At 35.3% G+C, this 17,965-nt stretch overlaps 1 protein-coding gene across 3 annotated transcripts in view; it reads left to right on the forward strand.

Annotated features, from left to right (window-relative positions):
• Positions 1 to 17,965, forward strand: part of LOC145668281 (condensin-2 complex subunit G2-like) — a 120,837-nt gene that overhangs the window by 60,632 nt on the left and 42,240 nt on the right. For all 3 annotated transcript variants that reach the window (XM_081735995.1, XM_081735993.1, XM_081735994.1), the window contains exons 10-11: positions 1,002 to 1,665; positions 8,863 to 9,068. In XM_081735995.1, the coding sequence (XP_081592121.1) occupies positions 1,002 to 1,665; positions 8,863 to 9,068 (870 nt within the window). The remainder of the gene's footprint in view (positions 1 to 1,001; positions 1,666 to 8,862; positions 9,069 to 17,965) is intronic.

Here is a 17,965-nt window from a genome sequence, read left to right on the forward strand (position 1 = left end):
GAAGATGAAGGAACAACTTCGTGGGACACGCTTCCGTACAGTTGATGATCTTCTCCGGACAACCGAATGATCCATCCGCACTATCCAGAGATTAGGCACTGCCAACGGCATCCAGCGGTTTCCACATTGCTGGGAACACGTGGTTCACAATGCTGGTTATTACTTCGATGGCCTGTAAAACTTCGAACCTTGTAAGTACTATACTTCTTAAAATATACCGTTGTTGCCATTACTAAAAATCCAACCCTTGTACATTTCAGTAAAAATCAAAAGGACAGCAAAAGAATAACTATGCAGATGTGTCATTTATGAACTTGTTACTCCAGAGCTTGAAACAACAAGACAGGAAAGGAATAAAATATTTCTAAAGTCCCATGTTTTTGTGTAGAGTTAAAGAATACCAACTTCCACACACTCAGCTAGATTTCTTCCATTATTATTTTAAAATTTCATATTGATTACTAGTTTCAATTGTTGCCTTAATCATTATTCATTCTATAACTTCTTCGTCAAATGGAATGAAACGGAATTTCTAGTTTAACGTCCCATGATTATTTTCTTTAGGCTAAAGGAGACAAACAATTAATGAAAGTGAATAATTATTGGAAGAATGTAAATGTGGGAGGTAACGGAATAATCCCGAGGAAACCCATGGATACCATGTTGTCCACCTCAATCATTTGTCCTGAGATCGAACTAGGGACTCCTTGCACCAGAGATGAGCGCTCTCAACTGAACCCCCGTGTCTCCTTTCACCACCTTCGCGACTAAAGCTGACGGAAGATTAAATTTCGTAGTAATCCAATTATTTTTTTAGTTAAGTTTGTTTATTTTTAGTTAAGTTTCTTTACGATTTTGCATTATCAGGTACTCTTGGTAGACTTCCTGTTTATTTTTAGTTTTGTCATCTAATGTTTAAGTTATTATTTTATTTTATTTTTGATGATAAGATATTTATCTCACCTAAATAACTTTTATTTTTTCGTTTGAAATCCTTACAGGAGGTGTCAATTACACTTTATAAATTCTGGCAAGTAATTCCTGGTGCAGTGATTAAAGATATCTTCAGAATTGTGACAGGCGTTCTTGTTAATGATAGTTCATGTGCAGACGTTCGTCAAGAGATTTTTAGAGGAATGAAGTTGCTTGTACAAAATCCCTATGCGACAAAATTTCTTTCGGAAGCATTGCCACTAATGAAGAATTCTCTGCATGACATCAGTGAAGCTGTAAGAATAGCCTTTGTAGATATGTTATTAAAGATTAAAACAACTGCAGACCTTAAGTATTGGAAAGTTGTCTCTCTGGAACATTTGTATGCTAGATTAGAAGAAGACAGTCCTGCCGTTTGTGAGAAAATAGCTCAACTTCTCTTTGAATCATTTCATCCGTCAGATAAACCAATGTCCGCAATTTTAGATAGATGTAAACATATAATTCTTACGAACCAAACAGCTTCCAGGAAATTTTATCAGTATAGTCATAAATGCCTTCCGCTTTTGGAGGCTGTTAAATTTATGTTAGCTATTTTGAAGTATTTGAAAAAGGTGGGAAATAACTTGCTTGAGAACAGGCGCCGTTATGAAGAAGAGGGTTATCCGCCTTCTAGAAGACGTCGACTAAATGAAGGCTGTTCGAGTGAAGAGAAAGAGAATACAAATAGTGGTAAGTAATAAAACTGTTTCCTTTACTGTAGTTAACAGAAATGTGTGATTACTTGGAGTAAAATACGTGGTCATACACAGATATATATTGTTGGTAGTATACGGATAGGTTTGTCATGTGGATGTCATCCATTATGTTCTTAATTCTATAACATTATTAGCCGTCAACGTGAAATAATCGTCAAAATTTCAGCTATATACCGATCCATAAAACTCATTGAACTGAACAACGTGATATTGGGGAGTATTAAATCCTCATGCATGATTTTTCGTGAAAATCGAGTAAAATAAATATTTTTGAACGCCTTGAAATCGGTGCTCTAAAATAATTACACTATGTATTAAGACGAAATTGATCTTGAAGTATACTTTTTTTTCCATTATGAGATCAAGATGACAATACAACTATGGTTAATGAAATTATGGGGTCAATATTAGCAATGGCTGCTGTGATGCACGGTCCGAATCTCTGAAATGTTCATACCACTTATGAATGGCTTTGCCGTAGGTGAATCTCTCCAATATAAACGGTATCTCCAATACAGTTTTGCGGAAATGCCGTTGCACACTAATCACAGACATAATAATCAAGCATACGGAAAGATCTCTTGTTTTCCAATCAATGGCTTTTCTTAACTGCTCGCTGCTGACTCTTAGCGATAGAAAGTGGAAACTTTGCAAGTTAACTTTTCGAAGCACATGTCTCACAATAACATATGTTCATTAGAGTTTACAGAGTAAATTTCTGAAATCGTGTCCATTATTTTGACTTGTCCTGTATTCTGCGAAGATGATACAGATATTAATCGATAGATCACAATGAGTTGAACGAAATTGCATACTTGAGGGTAAATTCTTTTGTGTAATTTTCGATAATATTAACAAAAAAGATTTTATGACTAAAAACTATGTCGCTTTATGCCAATAATAATCGATAGGTTTTTGTTCCGCTGAAACATGTTATTTATTCCACTATATACTCTATATGTAAAAATTGCACTATTGAATAGCAGATTGTATCTTCCGTTTGCCATCTTCTAACAGTGACACACATACTACTTATGATACTGTTTTAGAAAATCCGACAGGTACAGCTTTAAAGTATTTATGACTGATGGATGAGAGTATAAGACAGTATAAAATGAAAGGGAGTGACTGATTTTTTACGTAATACAAGTTAACATCATGATTAATTGCTATCATTTTAGACAAAATACAGTTTTGTTTGTTTGAGAGCAGCTTATATATTGATTTTCTGAAAGGGCCTATCTGGTTTCAATGATGTAAACAGACTTTGGGGGAGATGGTTGAAATTTAGCTTAAATGTAGAAGAGACTATGCACATTCTATATTCGAAAACCAAATTGTCCTAAAGTGGATGGAACATAGTCCAAAAGTACGCAACATTAATATTAATGTCAATGGAAAATCAATGAAATACAAATAATTTCTCCACTTATCTCAAAAGCCTAAAGAGGGAGATGGCTGAAAATTATACTAAATATAGAGCAGACAATGCAGATTCTACATTCAAAAGTGAAATTGTCCTAAAATGGATGAAACGTAGAAAAAAAAAATCACAAAACATGAAAAAGTCGTCAGTGGAAAATCAGTGAAAAAATGGAGTCGTCCACGTATCTTAAAAACTGTAATAAGAAGATAGCTAATAGAAAGCTTATTGCAAAGACATAGTGAAGAGCTTAGAAATTATGTAGAGCACGTAAGGTAAATATGAATAGAACATTGTCAAAACTCAAGTTTGAGTAAAATCAATAATAATGATAAAGTATATGTATCTTCGAATTACCCAGGGTGCCCCACGAGGAGGTTAAACGGGTGAAATATCTCACGACTTGATTTTGAATCTCGAGACTTGATTTAGTACGCATCGTGACTTTTGACCTGATCACGTGACTGGTGTTTATGGCAAGCCGGTTCGGCCCTTTAGAAATAATACCAACTGAAATCTTAACGTGAGTTTCAGTTTGAATATCCTAACATTGAAAGAAAAATTTAATTACTAGTAAATAGCTTATTTTAGCCAGTATTCACTAGTATCATATAGTCGACTAATTTTTGTTGACGTAGGAACATTTAAGTATGAGTCGCCTTTTTTGTGAGGGTACAAATCATTGTCTTCAAACTGCTTTATTTATTTGCGCATACGAACTTCTTTGATGAGACTGACTTGTATCAGCTAGTCGTAACAGGTAAGCAGAATTATGGTATTTCTATATCTCGTCAAGTGAAGTCAGTTCGGTTGCGATTTCTTTCTACCAATCTGGGTGTTCAGAGGCAATGAGGAAATGGCCAGAAATGACCTTTATGTACACTCATGTCCAAAATTATTTTCGCATATCTATAAGTGTCTTCTTGTAAGAATATAATTTGATACATGATTTTGCAGGGTACTTTTAATACTGATACTATTTGTATAATTGGGAAATGTATATTTGTGGTAAATTCCATACGAAAAGAATTATAAATACGAAAATTAGAATGAGTAAAACAAAATGTTGCTAAGTGGAGAAGAAAGTTTTATTTTCGTTTTATTGTTCTTACTTACTGCTCTTTTGACATGAAATTTGCCATATACATGTCTTTGCCGATTATACACATACTAACATTGTAAAAAATACCAGGCGAATTCGTTATCAAATTATATTCCTACAACAACCTATTTATAGATATGCGACAATAATTTTGGACATGAGTGTACGTTAAAAGTTATTGGTCTGGTTGTGCCATTTTTATTCTCCAGTAAAGGTTTTTAAAACTTTTTGCGAGATCTCTAGTTTCTTGGTATGAGCATGATACTGAAATATTGAAAGACTTTTCATATAATTCTTGTCAGATGACAATACGAAATGTCATAAGCTGACCAAAACATCTTTTAGCTATTGCTTTTGATAACGTGTCTTGTCCATAAACAGCATAAATTTCTTCACTGGTCTAAGAGCATTTGCGCCTGCATGGAAATAAAATTGTAAAATTTGGCACAGCTTTGCGTAAAGCTCACTCTCTTCATGGCGTAATACCTTACATCTGATTATAACAATTCAAACTTACTGTTCGCACATTACTAGCTTCAACTGTCAGCTGTCGAGTGACGTTAGACCTGATCCGTTGCGACAAATATACCCTGAAATTTGGAACACTAACACCATCTTGTGCGCAAGAGGCTCCTTGATATAAAGAACAATAGTTTTAAAACAATCCTTACGACATCCTACTACTGAGAACTCGGAAGTTCTCTAGAACAAAATATGTCACTATTAGGTGTAAATGTAGAGATACGTTGATACTCAGTAATTACATGTTCAGTAATTAGTGAATTACATTTAGTTGGGAAAACACATCTTCTAAATGTTAGAGTGAAAGTAACAAAGTGAATATTTTAAAGCTTAGCTGAAGCAAAACCAAACGCTTGCATCAAAACTTTACAAATTTCATTTTCACACAACTTGTTCTGATATGAAGTAAAATGCAAGCTTTTGTTACCTTACGTTGCGTCAAATAATTAATTGTTCCAAAATATTTTGTCCAACATTCGTAATTCGGAAGTTATCATGATCTCAGCTTTTTTAGTATGTGCGATTTTCCTGTATCTTTTAATTATCCTCCTAAACTTTATGCCATGAATTTGTGGCAAAACACTTAAAATTATTTGAAAATCTTCACTACTAAAATGTACTTGCTTTGTCAACAGTGAACACAATTGACATAATTGTGACATAGCTGAACGGATTTTAGGTATATAATTAAAAGATGATGTAGGAAAATTGCACTTACCTACGAAAATAAGCTGAAATCCGAATGACGTCCGCACGATAATTATTGGACGAAACATGTTGGAACAATTAACATTTGACGCAATGTAAGGTAACAAAAGCTTCTGTTATTTTTTACAAAGTATTTCTACATTCATGTCTGACGTATGGTTACAGCTCGGTATAGTGTTAGTATTGGCATTTTCAACAGACTCAAGATTTATGAAATCTTGCGTTCAAACGTATGTATGGCATTAAACCCAATAGTCTTAACTCGTTTGCTATGATTTTCCACCTGGTATACGCCCAGAGCTCGCCATATTGACAAAAGATTATAGAATGATCATCCCATTTTCGCGTCGCCAGGTACCGCAGATATCTAATCTCGAAGCACTTACATGTACCATTATAATTATACACAATTACGATCTCATGTGTGACTGCTCCTCTGGTTGTGTACGAGTTGCAAGTTGTAGGGATGAAATTTTCCTCTCTCTAAAAATGTCAATGGTAGATCGCTGAACATGTGTGCAATAATTTATTCTGTATTATCAAATATTCTATTACATAGTTCATTACTATAACACAAACCCTTTATAGTTCATTTTAATCTCCATAGAAGACCAGCATCTAGTTCCCTCAAGACTTGAAAGATTTTTATTTTTTATTTATTTATTTATTTTTATTTATTTATTTATTTATTTTTTTGGATTTTATTTTATTTTACTTACTGAAACACTAGGATGTATATCATATAATAAAAGTCCAACATCCACCTAAAGCATTCACATAAACAAGCCATTTGTAAACAGTTTCAGTTGTGTTTTCTTGCCATCATCTGATTTTTTTCTTTTAATCCTGCGTTGCTGGAAGAACTACATTTTTGATAAATCTTCCCTGTAGAAATAGTAAGTTGATAAAGGAACATTTTTTCAATGTTTTCTTGTGTGGAATGATTTATTTTTATTTACAGAGTGTCTAGCAGTCGGGAAAATCGGGAAAGTCGGGAATTTGTCTTAAATTTAAAAAATGGTCGGGAATTCGGGGATTTGTCTGGAATTTGCGAAAAAAGTAGGGAAAAATGGAATTAAATTCCACATATTGGAAATGATGCTGACGCTTGTCGGAGCGACTCCGATAAACATCGCGTAAAGTGTCATATAGCATCGTGTACGGATTGTGTCCATACTTTCAACGTGAACTTAAATCCGTATTACAAGAGTGCGAACATTATGTCATTGGATTTGATGAAAGTTTAAATAGTGTTGCGCAAAGAACTCAAATGGATGTAAGTGTACGCTTCTGGGACGATAACACGAACAGAGTCAGAACACGGTATTTGAATTCTATTTTTATGGATCATAGTACAGCTACAGGCCTACCACAAGGTTTGCAGAATGTATTGCAATCGCTTGATCCATTTAAGCTTTTGCAAGTTTCAATGGATGGGCCAAATGTAAATTGGGCGCTTTTACGGCTAATGAAAGAGGAACGTTGTGCCTCTCTTGGTACAGACGCTCCACAGCTCCTTGAACTTGGCTCGTGTGGTTTTCACGTTGTTCACGGTGGTTTTAAGACTGGCATACAAAAAACTGGATGGGATTTGATTTCTTTTCGTAGAGCCTTGTATAACTTGTACGAAATGGTACTAGCAAGGCGTGCCCAGCATTCTGAAATAACAGGTTCGTCATTGTTTCCACTTCCATTTTGGCATATTCGTTGGGTAGAAAATGCGAAGGTAGCCAAGCGAAGCCAAGAAATATTACCGCATGTGAGAACGTATGTTGAAACGGTTAAGGGAACAGACAAAGAACCCAACTGTAACAGTTTCAGAATAGTAGCTAGAAATTTGAACGACAAGTTGCTCTATGCAAAATTAGCGTTTTTTCAATCTCTTGCTGAGGACTGTGAGCCTTTCCTGACTGAATATCAGTCAGACACTCCTATGACTCCATTTTTGCATGGTACCCTTACTCAGTTATTGAAAGTATTGATGTCTCGCTTCGTTAAAAAAGAAATAATGGACAGGAAGAGTGTCAATGCTATTGATGTTAAGGAGAAAAGTGAAAACTTATATATTTAATTCGTATCAAGGAAATTGACCTTGGGTATGCAACTAGGTCAGCACTGAGGAGATGTACAGAAGTTAGTGAAAAGGAAACGTTGTGTTTCCGAAAGCAAGTACGTGAATGTTATCAACATTTAGTGTCCAAGCTGCAGGAGAGATCCCCGCTAAAATATTCCCTTACAAAAACGCTGACGTTTCTTAATCCCTTAACCGTTGGTCATTCACAGGAAGAAGCTGTTAAACAAATGAGAGCAACGTTCGAAATTTTAGTGCAGAGTAATATTGTCTCAGCGTCTGATGCAGAAAAGGCTGACAGAGAATACAATGCTCTAGTAGATCAGACACATGTGTGGGAGAAAATGGAGTCGTACAAAAGAAATGAACACAGACTTGACTTCTGGATGAGTGTGTTACCACCAAATGATGTATATCTGTGCAAAATAGTAAAGATATGCCTAATTCTTTCCCACGGTAATGCAACATTAGAAAGGGGTTTCTCTAAACAGGGAAATAGTAGTTGAAAATTTGTCAAAGGATTCTTTAGTGGCGCAGCGTATAGTGTATGATGCTGTCAATGAGGCTGGTGGCATACAAGCCCTTCCTATCCCAAAGCAGATGATTCTATCAATGAGAAACGCATGTAATTTTACGAAAACTTTTTTTTTTTTTTTTTTTTTTTTTTAAGAATGAGTCGGGAAAAATTTGGAAATGGTCGGGAAAAGTCTGGAAAAAGTCGGGAAATTGCTGAGAGAAATTTGCTAGACACCATGTATTTATTTTTTTTAATGAGGACAAAAACAATTTTAACATTTTCATATTAATGAAATAAAAAATGGGAAAATTGAGTTTTCTCAATAGCCGATGCTTTTTGAGGCATCGATTAATTTGTCTAAATAACCAACAGTTGCTGTTGTTTCATAAGCAGTAATAGCAGTTATGTATACGTCATTCAGAACTTAATGGTGTTCAAAGATTTGATGTTTTTATGTGTAGATGAATAATTTGTCGAGATTCACTATTTCGTTTAGATAAACTTCAAAAATTGTTTTCTCTTTGTCAGCTTGCAATGTTTCTACACAGAAGAAGATTTTTATCAAAATGTATTTTTTAGCAACTTTTTTTTTAATGTTCTGATGATGGCGAGAAAATATCACTAGAACTGTAGATGACTTGTTCACGCAGATGCTTTTAGGTATGTGTGGCATTTGTTTAAAGTACCATAACTATAGTACTTTTATGTTCGTTTACGTTTAATTTGTTTAAATAAGCATTTGGAAACATATATGACCCATTTCTTTTCCTATGCTATATTTGTTCCAAACCTTTAGTATTGTAAATCGTTTATTTTCTTTCCTGATAGGAAATGTATCTTCATCCGATGATCATGAAAAGAATAATAATAAAGATGAGATTTGTGAAAATATAGTTGTAATTCAAGGATTTCTTGATATCGTTGGTATCTTGTGGACAGCTCGAGCTCAAAATATTGCTGAAAACCAGAAATATCAAGTTGCTTTAGAAAATGGACTAATGGCAGTAATACCAAGTCTTTTCAGGTATTTTAGAGTAAGTATTTCCATTCATTTACTTTTGTAGTACGTAGTCGTGAAAATTATTAAATTAATGGACAGAAAATGAAAATTTGAGTAAAACAAGGAATTTTTATGCGATTACTAATTTGATTTTTATTGCTTTATTATTGTTTTTAACCCGTAATGGAATACAGAAGAGCAAGTTAAGTACCTCTTGAGTTCATGTGTAATTCTTATAATAAATGAAAAGAAATATGTAAGGAATGTAGAGAAACTCGATGTCAAGATATGTCGGGCATGAAGAAATGGTGTCCAGGAAATGCATTACGTACACATTTTACCTGTCATGTCCGTTGTCCAAATTTTGATTGCGTATCCACACATACATACAAGAAAAAGAAGTATTTTAATTGCCAGATGTACGGTAAGTGTCATGTTCCTGGAAAAATCAAAAGAAAATTAACCATGTAACAATGGCTTAATTTTGAGTGGAAGTAAGTAAATCAAGCTTCGAGAGATGTGTGATATATCACTTTCTAGCACTGCACATGAAGTGCAAAACAAGCATTCTTGTTGTAATGTGTTTTCACGATCTGTTAATATATAATCTAACAATTTGTTAAATATTTCTTAGATCATGTAGAGCATTGATTGTGGATCATGTTCCTTTAGTTCTTTTGCTTGTTATTAATAAATTAGTTATTTATTTTGGTTTTTATTTTCAAAGTATATTACAATAAAACGATTTGGTTGCTTTTTGATTTATATTAAAGAGACCAAAAGATTGAGAACTGCTGCGTGAATGTTTTGTTTTGGACTTGAAAAGCGTTATTCATATTGTAATCCAAAGATACTTGATGTTCGTTTCATCAACAAAGGAAAACTGTATGTAAACTTGATCTCATTATTCGAACTAGATGCCATCTTGAACTTAGTCCACAAAGTGTGTTTGCTGTTGAAGACATGTAAACATAGGTAAACAAAGAAAGAAGAGTAGCATTCAAGAATCCAGACGCTAAGCTTTTAGTTATAATGTTACTCAGAGTTGTCATAAGGAAAGGGCTAGTTTTCGTTAACTTTAGCTTAAAAAAAAGAAACATCACAAAGAAATTTAACAATCTCTGTTCAAGACGTTTAAAAAGTTAATTTTTTTAAAACTTTTATGGGAAAACATATTAGTTTTACGTACTGTTCAGAGGTCACTTCTGTTCAAAGAATGTAATGAACACGTAACTACGTGATATGGCACATCACACACAATTTTCTGTGAATATAGAGGCCTTCAGCACGTATGGGTTGTCACTGGTTAGAGACAGCAGGACAGTTGCAGAAACCGCCCTGCAGAGAGTCCACCAGTGCATTTGAATTAAATGCATCGCGCGTGTACTGCAATGTGCTTCCTCTCTCCATATCCGTGTCAATGCAATGTGTGGTGGGCAAGACGAAGGACCTGAGTGCATTCGACCATAGTCAAATCGTAGGGGCCAGACAACTAGGTGGCTTGATTTCGGAAGTGGCTGCTACACTCGGATTTTTAAAGGCAACTGTGTCAAGGGTGTATCATGAGTACCTAGCTTCCGGCAAAATCGTACCCGCACAGGCAACCTACTACGGTCAGGGGCGTGTCGACGACAGGGGTTGGCCCCGACTACCCCGCATCGTAACAGCCGATAGACGGGCCAAATCGCGGAGAGGTTCAATGCAGGACAACAACGCCGTGTTAGCAGCCACACAATCCATAACCATCTACTCACCATGGGGTAAAGAAGCCATCAGCCCACATGAATACCCCATCTAACTGCACAACACAGGAAACAACGTCTAACATGGGAAAAGGAACACCGCCACTGGACTGTGGCGATGTGGAAAAAGTTGCGTGGACGAATGAGTCACATTTCACATTGGTACATGCCAATGGACGGGTACGGGTGCGTCGCCAGCCGCACAAGGCAATGGATCCATTGTACCTATAGGAAACTATGCAGGCCGGTAGTGGTGGTATTCTCATCTAGGACATGTTTACGCGTACTGAAATGGGTCCCGTAATACGTATGACACGGTCCGTCACAGGTGAACGCTACCGCGATCTGAATGACCATATCCTGTCATTTGCTCCGCTGCAACATTCGGATGGTGACATCTTTCAGCAGGACAGTGTGGCGACCCACCGCTCTAGGATGGCAGCAGACTGGTTTGATGAGCACTCGTCTGATCTGGCAATACTTCCCTCTCCCTGGCCATCACGAACCTGCGGGATCTGTGAGAGACGTTGTAGCAAATATGGATTGAGATGTCACAACAACACTTCAGGCGTCTTGTGAAGTCTATGCAGCGGCGAGTAGCCGCCGTTATCAGAGCGAAAAGTGGTGCTACACGGTAGGTGTGTCGAACTCAGCTGGGGTGATTAGTGTAGATGAAACCATACCTCATCAGCCCAGTAGCAGTCTTTGAATTCTTTCCCTTCTAGCGTTACAGTTTCCATGACAAGTCTTTTCAGGCATTTATGTATTCAGGTAGCAGTTACTGGGTCGCTGTAATTTTATAGAAGTACAATTTCAAACCTTGCTTAAGGCCGTGCGTGCTCTGCTAATCGGAAAGTCCGGACAGGCTAGAAAGTAATCACACTGATCTTTTTGGACCCATGACACATACAGCTTGCACATCGATCAACTATTCTTCCGGTAACAACCTTGGCCAACCACTTCTCGGTGCGTCCACTATACTACCTGTTTCTTGGAACTTGTCGTACAGCCTTTTCAGGAGGATTTGTTTGGAACATCTGTTTCATACTTGTCCGTGTAGACCCCCTGGCTCAAAACATAACTACTGATGCGTATGTACTCTGTCACAGTGAGTATACGCTGTTGCAGTCAGGGTTGTTGGAGTTTCCCACTCTTTAAAAAAAAAAAAAAAAAAAAATCCACGTCCAAAATATACTTCTAAACTTAGATTGAAATAATAACCCTAATGTGATTATAATTATGTTCTTTAATCGTGTCTCTTAGTACACGTTTACTTTCAAAATTGGCTTCAAATATCAATTTATCAAGAAATCATCATCAGAACAGAATATCATTAAAAAAATATTTGTGAATCATGCATTACGAATTTTGCGCTCGAACAAATTCGCTGTAACAATGTTCATGTAACCTGGGAAGAAAAGCAACACTGCTATATTCCCTTCATTTTTGTAATACGTACTCGCGTATTAGTACAAACAAATAATAAAGGATTTTTCAACACTGCGTTTAGATAATTACACACAAACGAAAAAGAGTTGCATTAAAAAAAAAATCTTCTCTTATGATAATTACAAGTGTAAAAATCAAACTTTTTTTAATATCCTAATTTGAATTAAAGACACTTCAAACACTTCACTTAAAAAAGAAAATTACTAAAAATTACCTCTTTTCTCAGTACTTCACCTAAGTAAATACACATAGAAAAATGAGAAATAATTGCTTTAAAAAGAAGATCGGGAAACTCCCAAATTCTTTTTGCGTAACATGTGGTGGAACATGTGACTTATAGTATTATTATCACATGTTGTGCAAAGGTCCTTTAATCGTAAAATATGTTGTAAAAAAGCAAATTGGCGACGAGAAATATGATATAGAAAAAAAATAACATGTTTGGGGAAAATGTTGACTTCCAGTTATGTAACTACTGCTTGAGTACCATTTATTCGAGTATTATGGCTAATACATAATTCTCTTCAGAATGAAAGAAACTTTCAAATAGTATATGCATGTATGCATGATGTACAAGGAGAGAAATTTGAGGTAAAATAGAGAATTTTCCTTCCAAGAAAATATCTCTCTAAATTTTGTTCCCACTGGAGCGGCTTCAGCTACAGGTACTCGAACATAATCTAACTTCAAAAATATTACTGCCTGTATGTAATGCGTGTGTCAAGTTTTATTGCAATATCTAAATAGTTAGAAGGGGAAAATATTTCTTAATATTGTTTGACAATAACAAGTTTCATATATGTATAAATAGGGAAAAGTAGAAGGTACAAAATGAAAGTTTCCAAATACAGTACTGTTTATCCGAGCATCATGGTTAATACCTCGTTCTCTTCAGAATGAAACAAATTTTCAAGTGATATCATGCGCGTGTGTTCATAATGTACGAAAAAAGGAAAATTCGGAATAAGTAGGGAAATTTCCCTTTTTTTAAAATTTGTCCTTTGTAGCGGTCCTGGCTACGGGCTCCCGAATATAATCTACCTTGAAAAATATTATGGGCCTACATTAATGCATATGCCAAGTTCCGTTGCAATATCTAGAATAGTTACGAAGGAAAAATCTTCCTCAATCCTGTTTGACAGTACAAAAGAGATACTACGTGAGAATCGGACCCATTAACAATACTCTTATTGTAATATACTACACATTACACTCAAACTACATCGCCCAATTACCGTTCGCTAATAAAAACGCAACAAACCCACCTAAAAAACAACTAAAATAACACTTCCTTGTTTGGCTCAGAACTAAATCATATAAAATTTTCTGGGTGTAAGAAGGGGAATGAAGAGAAAGGAAGGGAAAATGCTGTAATGTTAATTTCTTAATATATTCACATTAACTGTGAATCTAAAGTATCAACAAATAATCTTACACTTTCTTTTCCAAAACATATGGCTTTGTTTTAAGCCCAAATTTGGAGGGACATCATCACACTATATCGTCGAACACAAAGAACGGAAAATGTGTTTTGCTATAACGTTATACCCTCTGAACATAAGAGAGAAAAATCATTTTAAACCAAGCATATACGTTCTAGGCGATAATTGATAGGTGTGGGTGATACAGCGTTTGTATCCAAGGGATTAACACGTTCAGCCCCAGCTCTATATGAGTAAAGTTTACCTCGGGACAAAAACGCAGTTCACCCTGGGCAGTTCAATATGTAAGAATAAAGACGCGGAAAGTGTAACAATAAAGGGCTGCCATCTGTTAAAAATTTCGTGACCGAAGTCAACATTTCCTTTCCCAGGGATCAAATCTTAAAATTGAATCATTTATTCAAATGAAAATTGTAAGTCTAGCAGATACACACGCCTTAGAAGAGAATCAATTTGTGTGATTAAAATAGATACACGTGGTCTACCTGTAAAACCTTACTGTGAGCCAAATAGATACACATGGGGCTGAACGTGTAAAGCTGCTTTCTTTCATATCTGGCTCCTGACATGAGGTACTACCCTAGTATTTGTCTGGCATGTTTTGAGGAAACTAAAGAAATCTTCAGTCAGGACGACTGGTCCTTGAATCTTAAGTGTAGTAAGTGATTTTATTCCTTTTGTATATTATATAGAACACTATTGTATAATATATTATATTATCCTTTTTGTTGCTCTACAAATTTTTTTACTTCCTCCTTTCGAGAATTCGAAATATAAGCGAGTGCAAACTATGTCCCACGAAACGCGGATAGGCCTTCATGGATTCCCTTTGTGAGACAAGGGACTTTCATAGTTTCACTCTAAATGTCTACAATAGAACACGAATGCTTAAGCAGTGTTTTTAAGTAGGAATACAACTTTAATTGTACGTATAAAATTTAAAACTTAGTTTTTCTTAGTAAAAGCCCACTGGGTTGGCTAAAAAAAAAACAAAAAAAGTTTTTCACAACATACTTCATGGCTGCTTAGTTATTCGGCATCTATAACGAAACAAAAACAATTCATGAGATTCCTCTAAAATTGCATAATTTTTTGAACATGCTGTATATTACAGTAAATATGTTTCTAAATATTACTGTAGATTATATACACCCAGAGATAATATCATTATTAGGCCAACCCAAAAGCATAAAAAGCATAACAGCAATTTACACGTATGGTTGGTACCTTGAACATGGTTGTGGCCGTCTAAGGGTCCAGAAGAAACTAATTTTAAAAGCATAATAAAGCATAATTTTGGAAAATATTAGACTGCCACAGAAGTCCATTGTACAGAAACACGTGGAAAGTTTTAAACATAGATCTCGAAAGCAGAGCGACGGACAAGGAGATTGTTCAATTCAAGCGGCCCTAGCAGCATACATACTAGTACTATACCTCAAGTATGGCAGTGTATGGAAGATTCCAAGAATAATATGAAAGAAATTATGAAAACATTTACTTCTGCAGGTACCATTTCATGTGTTCAGAAATGAACAACATCGTCAGTGGGTAGCATCTGCTGCATCTATAAAACCGGCTCCCAGTGAAACCACTCTGAGAAGGTATCTTGTCAAGTGTGCGGAAGATATCCAGGAAACTAAATCAAAATTTGAGGGAAATTCTGTTTATATGATTGCTGATGAAACTAGAAATTTAAGAAATTGTAATTTGGTGAATGTTCTTGTTGCTCCATTAGGTGCTGTGAATCAAAACCCTGTCTTGTGAAAACTAAAATTGTTAAACATTGCAATGCTGATGTTATAGTAGTTGATACACTAGATCTTATTGGTGTTCACATTAATAATTTGGTTGTTTTGATAACAGACAGTGCACCATACATGCTTTCTGCTGGTAGATGACTAGCTGGAGTTGCACCATAGCTTTTACATTCTACTTGCTGGGCTCACGTATTGCATCTTTGTGCCGAAGAAGATGATTTTCGCTTGAAATTGCTGATAAATTCATTGCAGCAGTTAAGACTGCCTTAGCGAAAACACCGGCCAGAATGCAGAGATTACTGGATTGCTTGAAAGAAACAGGAATATTTGATTTACCTCCAGTTCCTGTAATAACACGCTGAGGCACATGACTGAAGGCAGGAAAATATCACAATACTGATTTTAATGCAGTGAAACGTTGGATTGAATTAGAAGCTGAGGAAAATAGTGCTGCTGTAACAAAGTTAAAACAATTGGTTGAAAATGAAATCCATTAGTTTCAACTTGGAGCTATTGCTAAAATTTCTGATGAGCTTTGTAAACAAATACAGGTTCTGGAATCAGAAAATATTGATGCAACACAGGTCTGACTTCTTCTGTCATCAGTTCTTGAGATGATTCAAAGTTCTGGTGTTTCATGTAAAAAACTTGAAAGATATATGAATAAACGCCATCCAGCTGTAAACTTCTGGAAGAAAGTTCAGAATTTAGATCCAACGTTAGCCGTTGCTGAGATTTCTTCCATCTTTACTTCGGGTGAACTGAAACGTTTCTCGACTGTTGATGTTCCAATAGAAGAAATAGCAACGTATGTAGGAATGGTGCAGGGAGAAAATTTGTCTTCTGCTTTATCCTTCTGGCAGAAACATTCCACTAAGATGCCTATAAGTAGTAAGCTGGCAATGAAGGCAATAATGGTCCCTCCATCATCTGCTTCACCAGAGAGAAGCTTTTCTACGCTCAGTTGGATTTTGAATTCCAAGAGGTTGTGCTTCACAGAAGAAAATCTCGAGGCTCACTTAAAACTTGGAATTTACCAAGGTGGTGTTGGTGAAAACGAAGAAACTGAGAGTGACATAGATGAAGATTACTAACTTTTCATTCGTAACCTATTTTAGTGTGGTGTATAAGTGATACTTTAACAGATTTCAAACAAGTTGCATATTTTGCAGCATTTGTTTCAGATATGCTGAATCTCGAAGGTGATATTATGTGAGTGATATTAATGATATTGTACATAGTTTGTGAACACCTTAAGTGAGTTACTTTCTCCGGTACAAATATCATGTCTACAAGAATTGTATGTATGATGATTCAAAATGTACAAAAAGTGCACAAGAATTCCACACTCTATTATTATGTGTACCTCTTGAACTCGAGCACTTTCTGTACTTTTTGGTGGCATGTTTTATTTTCCCTTTCTGTATATATACACCTCTAAGGCACACACAAGTGATAAAAAAAAGTTAAAAAAAAAAAAAACTGACTCGAGTAAAGCATATCTCTTTACAGTGCAATACGTAGAAATTTCATTAAATATGAAAGAAACTGGTTGCATAAAATATTAATAAATAGATCAAGATATTTAGAATATTTAATGTATAGTAAATATTATACATTATACATGATTAATGTAAAACAGTGATTGAAATTAACAATAAAGCATAATTTGAAAAAAATAAAGCATAGTTAAACAAAAAATAAAGCATGGTTGCTCTAATCATTATAGTTAATTCTCTTCTATAATGTATCATCCCTTGAACTGAAAACTTAAGTTACAATTTCCTTGGACTTCAGGCATAGTTCTTTGGCTATATTTACATTCCGAGTGCATATAATTGCTTCTTCGTTTAATATTATTTCAAAAAATTTCTAGTCGTCATACTGTAACTTGGAGTCGGTCTCGCATCTTTTTGAGAAAAAGATTGTAAGTTTGACGTATTACAATATTGCGAATCAGTATAGTTGTAATCCGCTGTTCCATTTCAGTGATAGTTTAACTACAAATGTTGTGGGTGTTGATACAGATTGTCAATTTTTAAATGTTTCATCATACGTGTATAAAGAAAAAGAGATGGGAAATTATCCTACCTGTCCACTGTCATTCAAAAGGTACCTGTACACCCCTAGGTAGGATTACAGCATATGTAAGTGTGTGATTTTCGTCTCTTTGAAACCTTTCTTGAGAGCTTGTGTGTTAAATGTTTTTTTACGTATGACGAGTAAAATAATAATAATAATAATGCAATACTGAAGCAAATTCTGTTGTGAATATATGAAAATGAAATTTGGTGCACGTTATCCTGGGTTCGATTTCTGGTTGAAGTTCCTAGAAAAATTTGAACGAATTATAGTGGTTCGGATTCCACCTTAAACTGTAGGTTCACGTCAGTCTCAGTACTGAAAGAGACTCTAAACTCCAATTCAACCAACCAACCAAATTAATCCAAGTCAGTGTACAGAAAGTTATAAATTGAAAGCGAATTTCACATGAAGCCAAGTGCTAACTAAAATAGCTCTTTTCAAAAGGTATTAATC

Source organism: Thermobia domestica, chromosome 13 (assembly GCF_964235325.1).
Source record: "Thermobia domestica chromosome 13, izTheDome1.hap1.1, whole genome shotgun sequence".
Taxonomy (NCBI): domain Eukaryota; kingdom Metazoa; phylum Arthropoda; class Insecta; order Zygentoma; family Lepismatidae; genus Thermobia; species Thermobia domestica.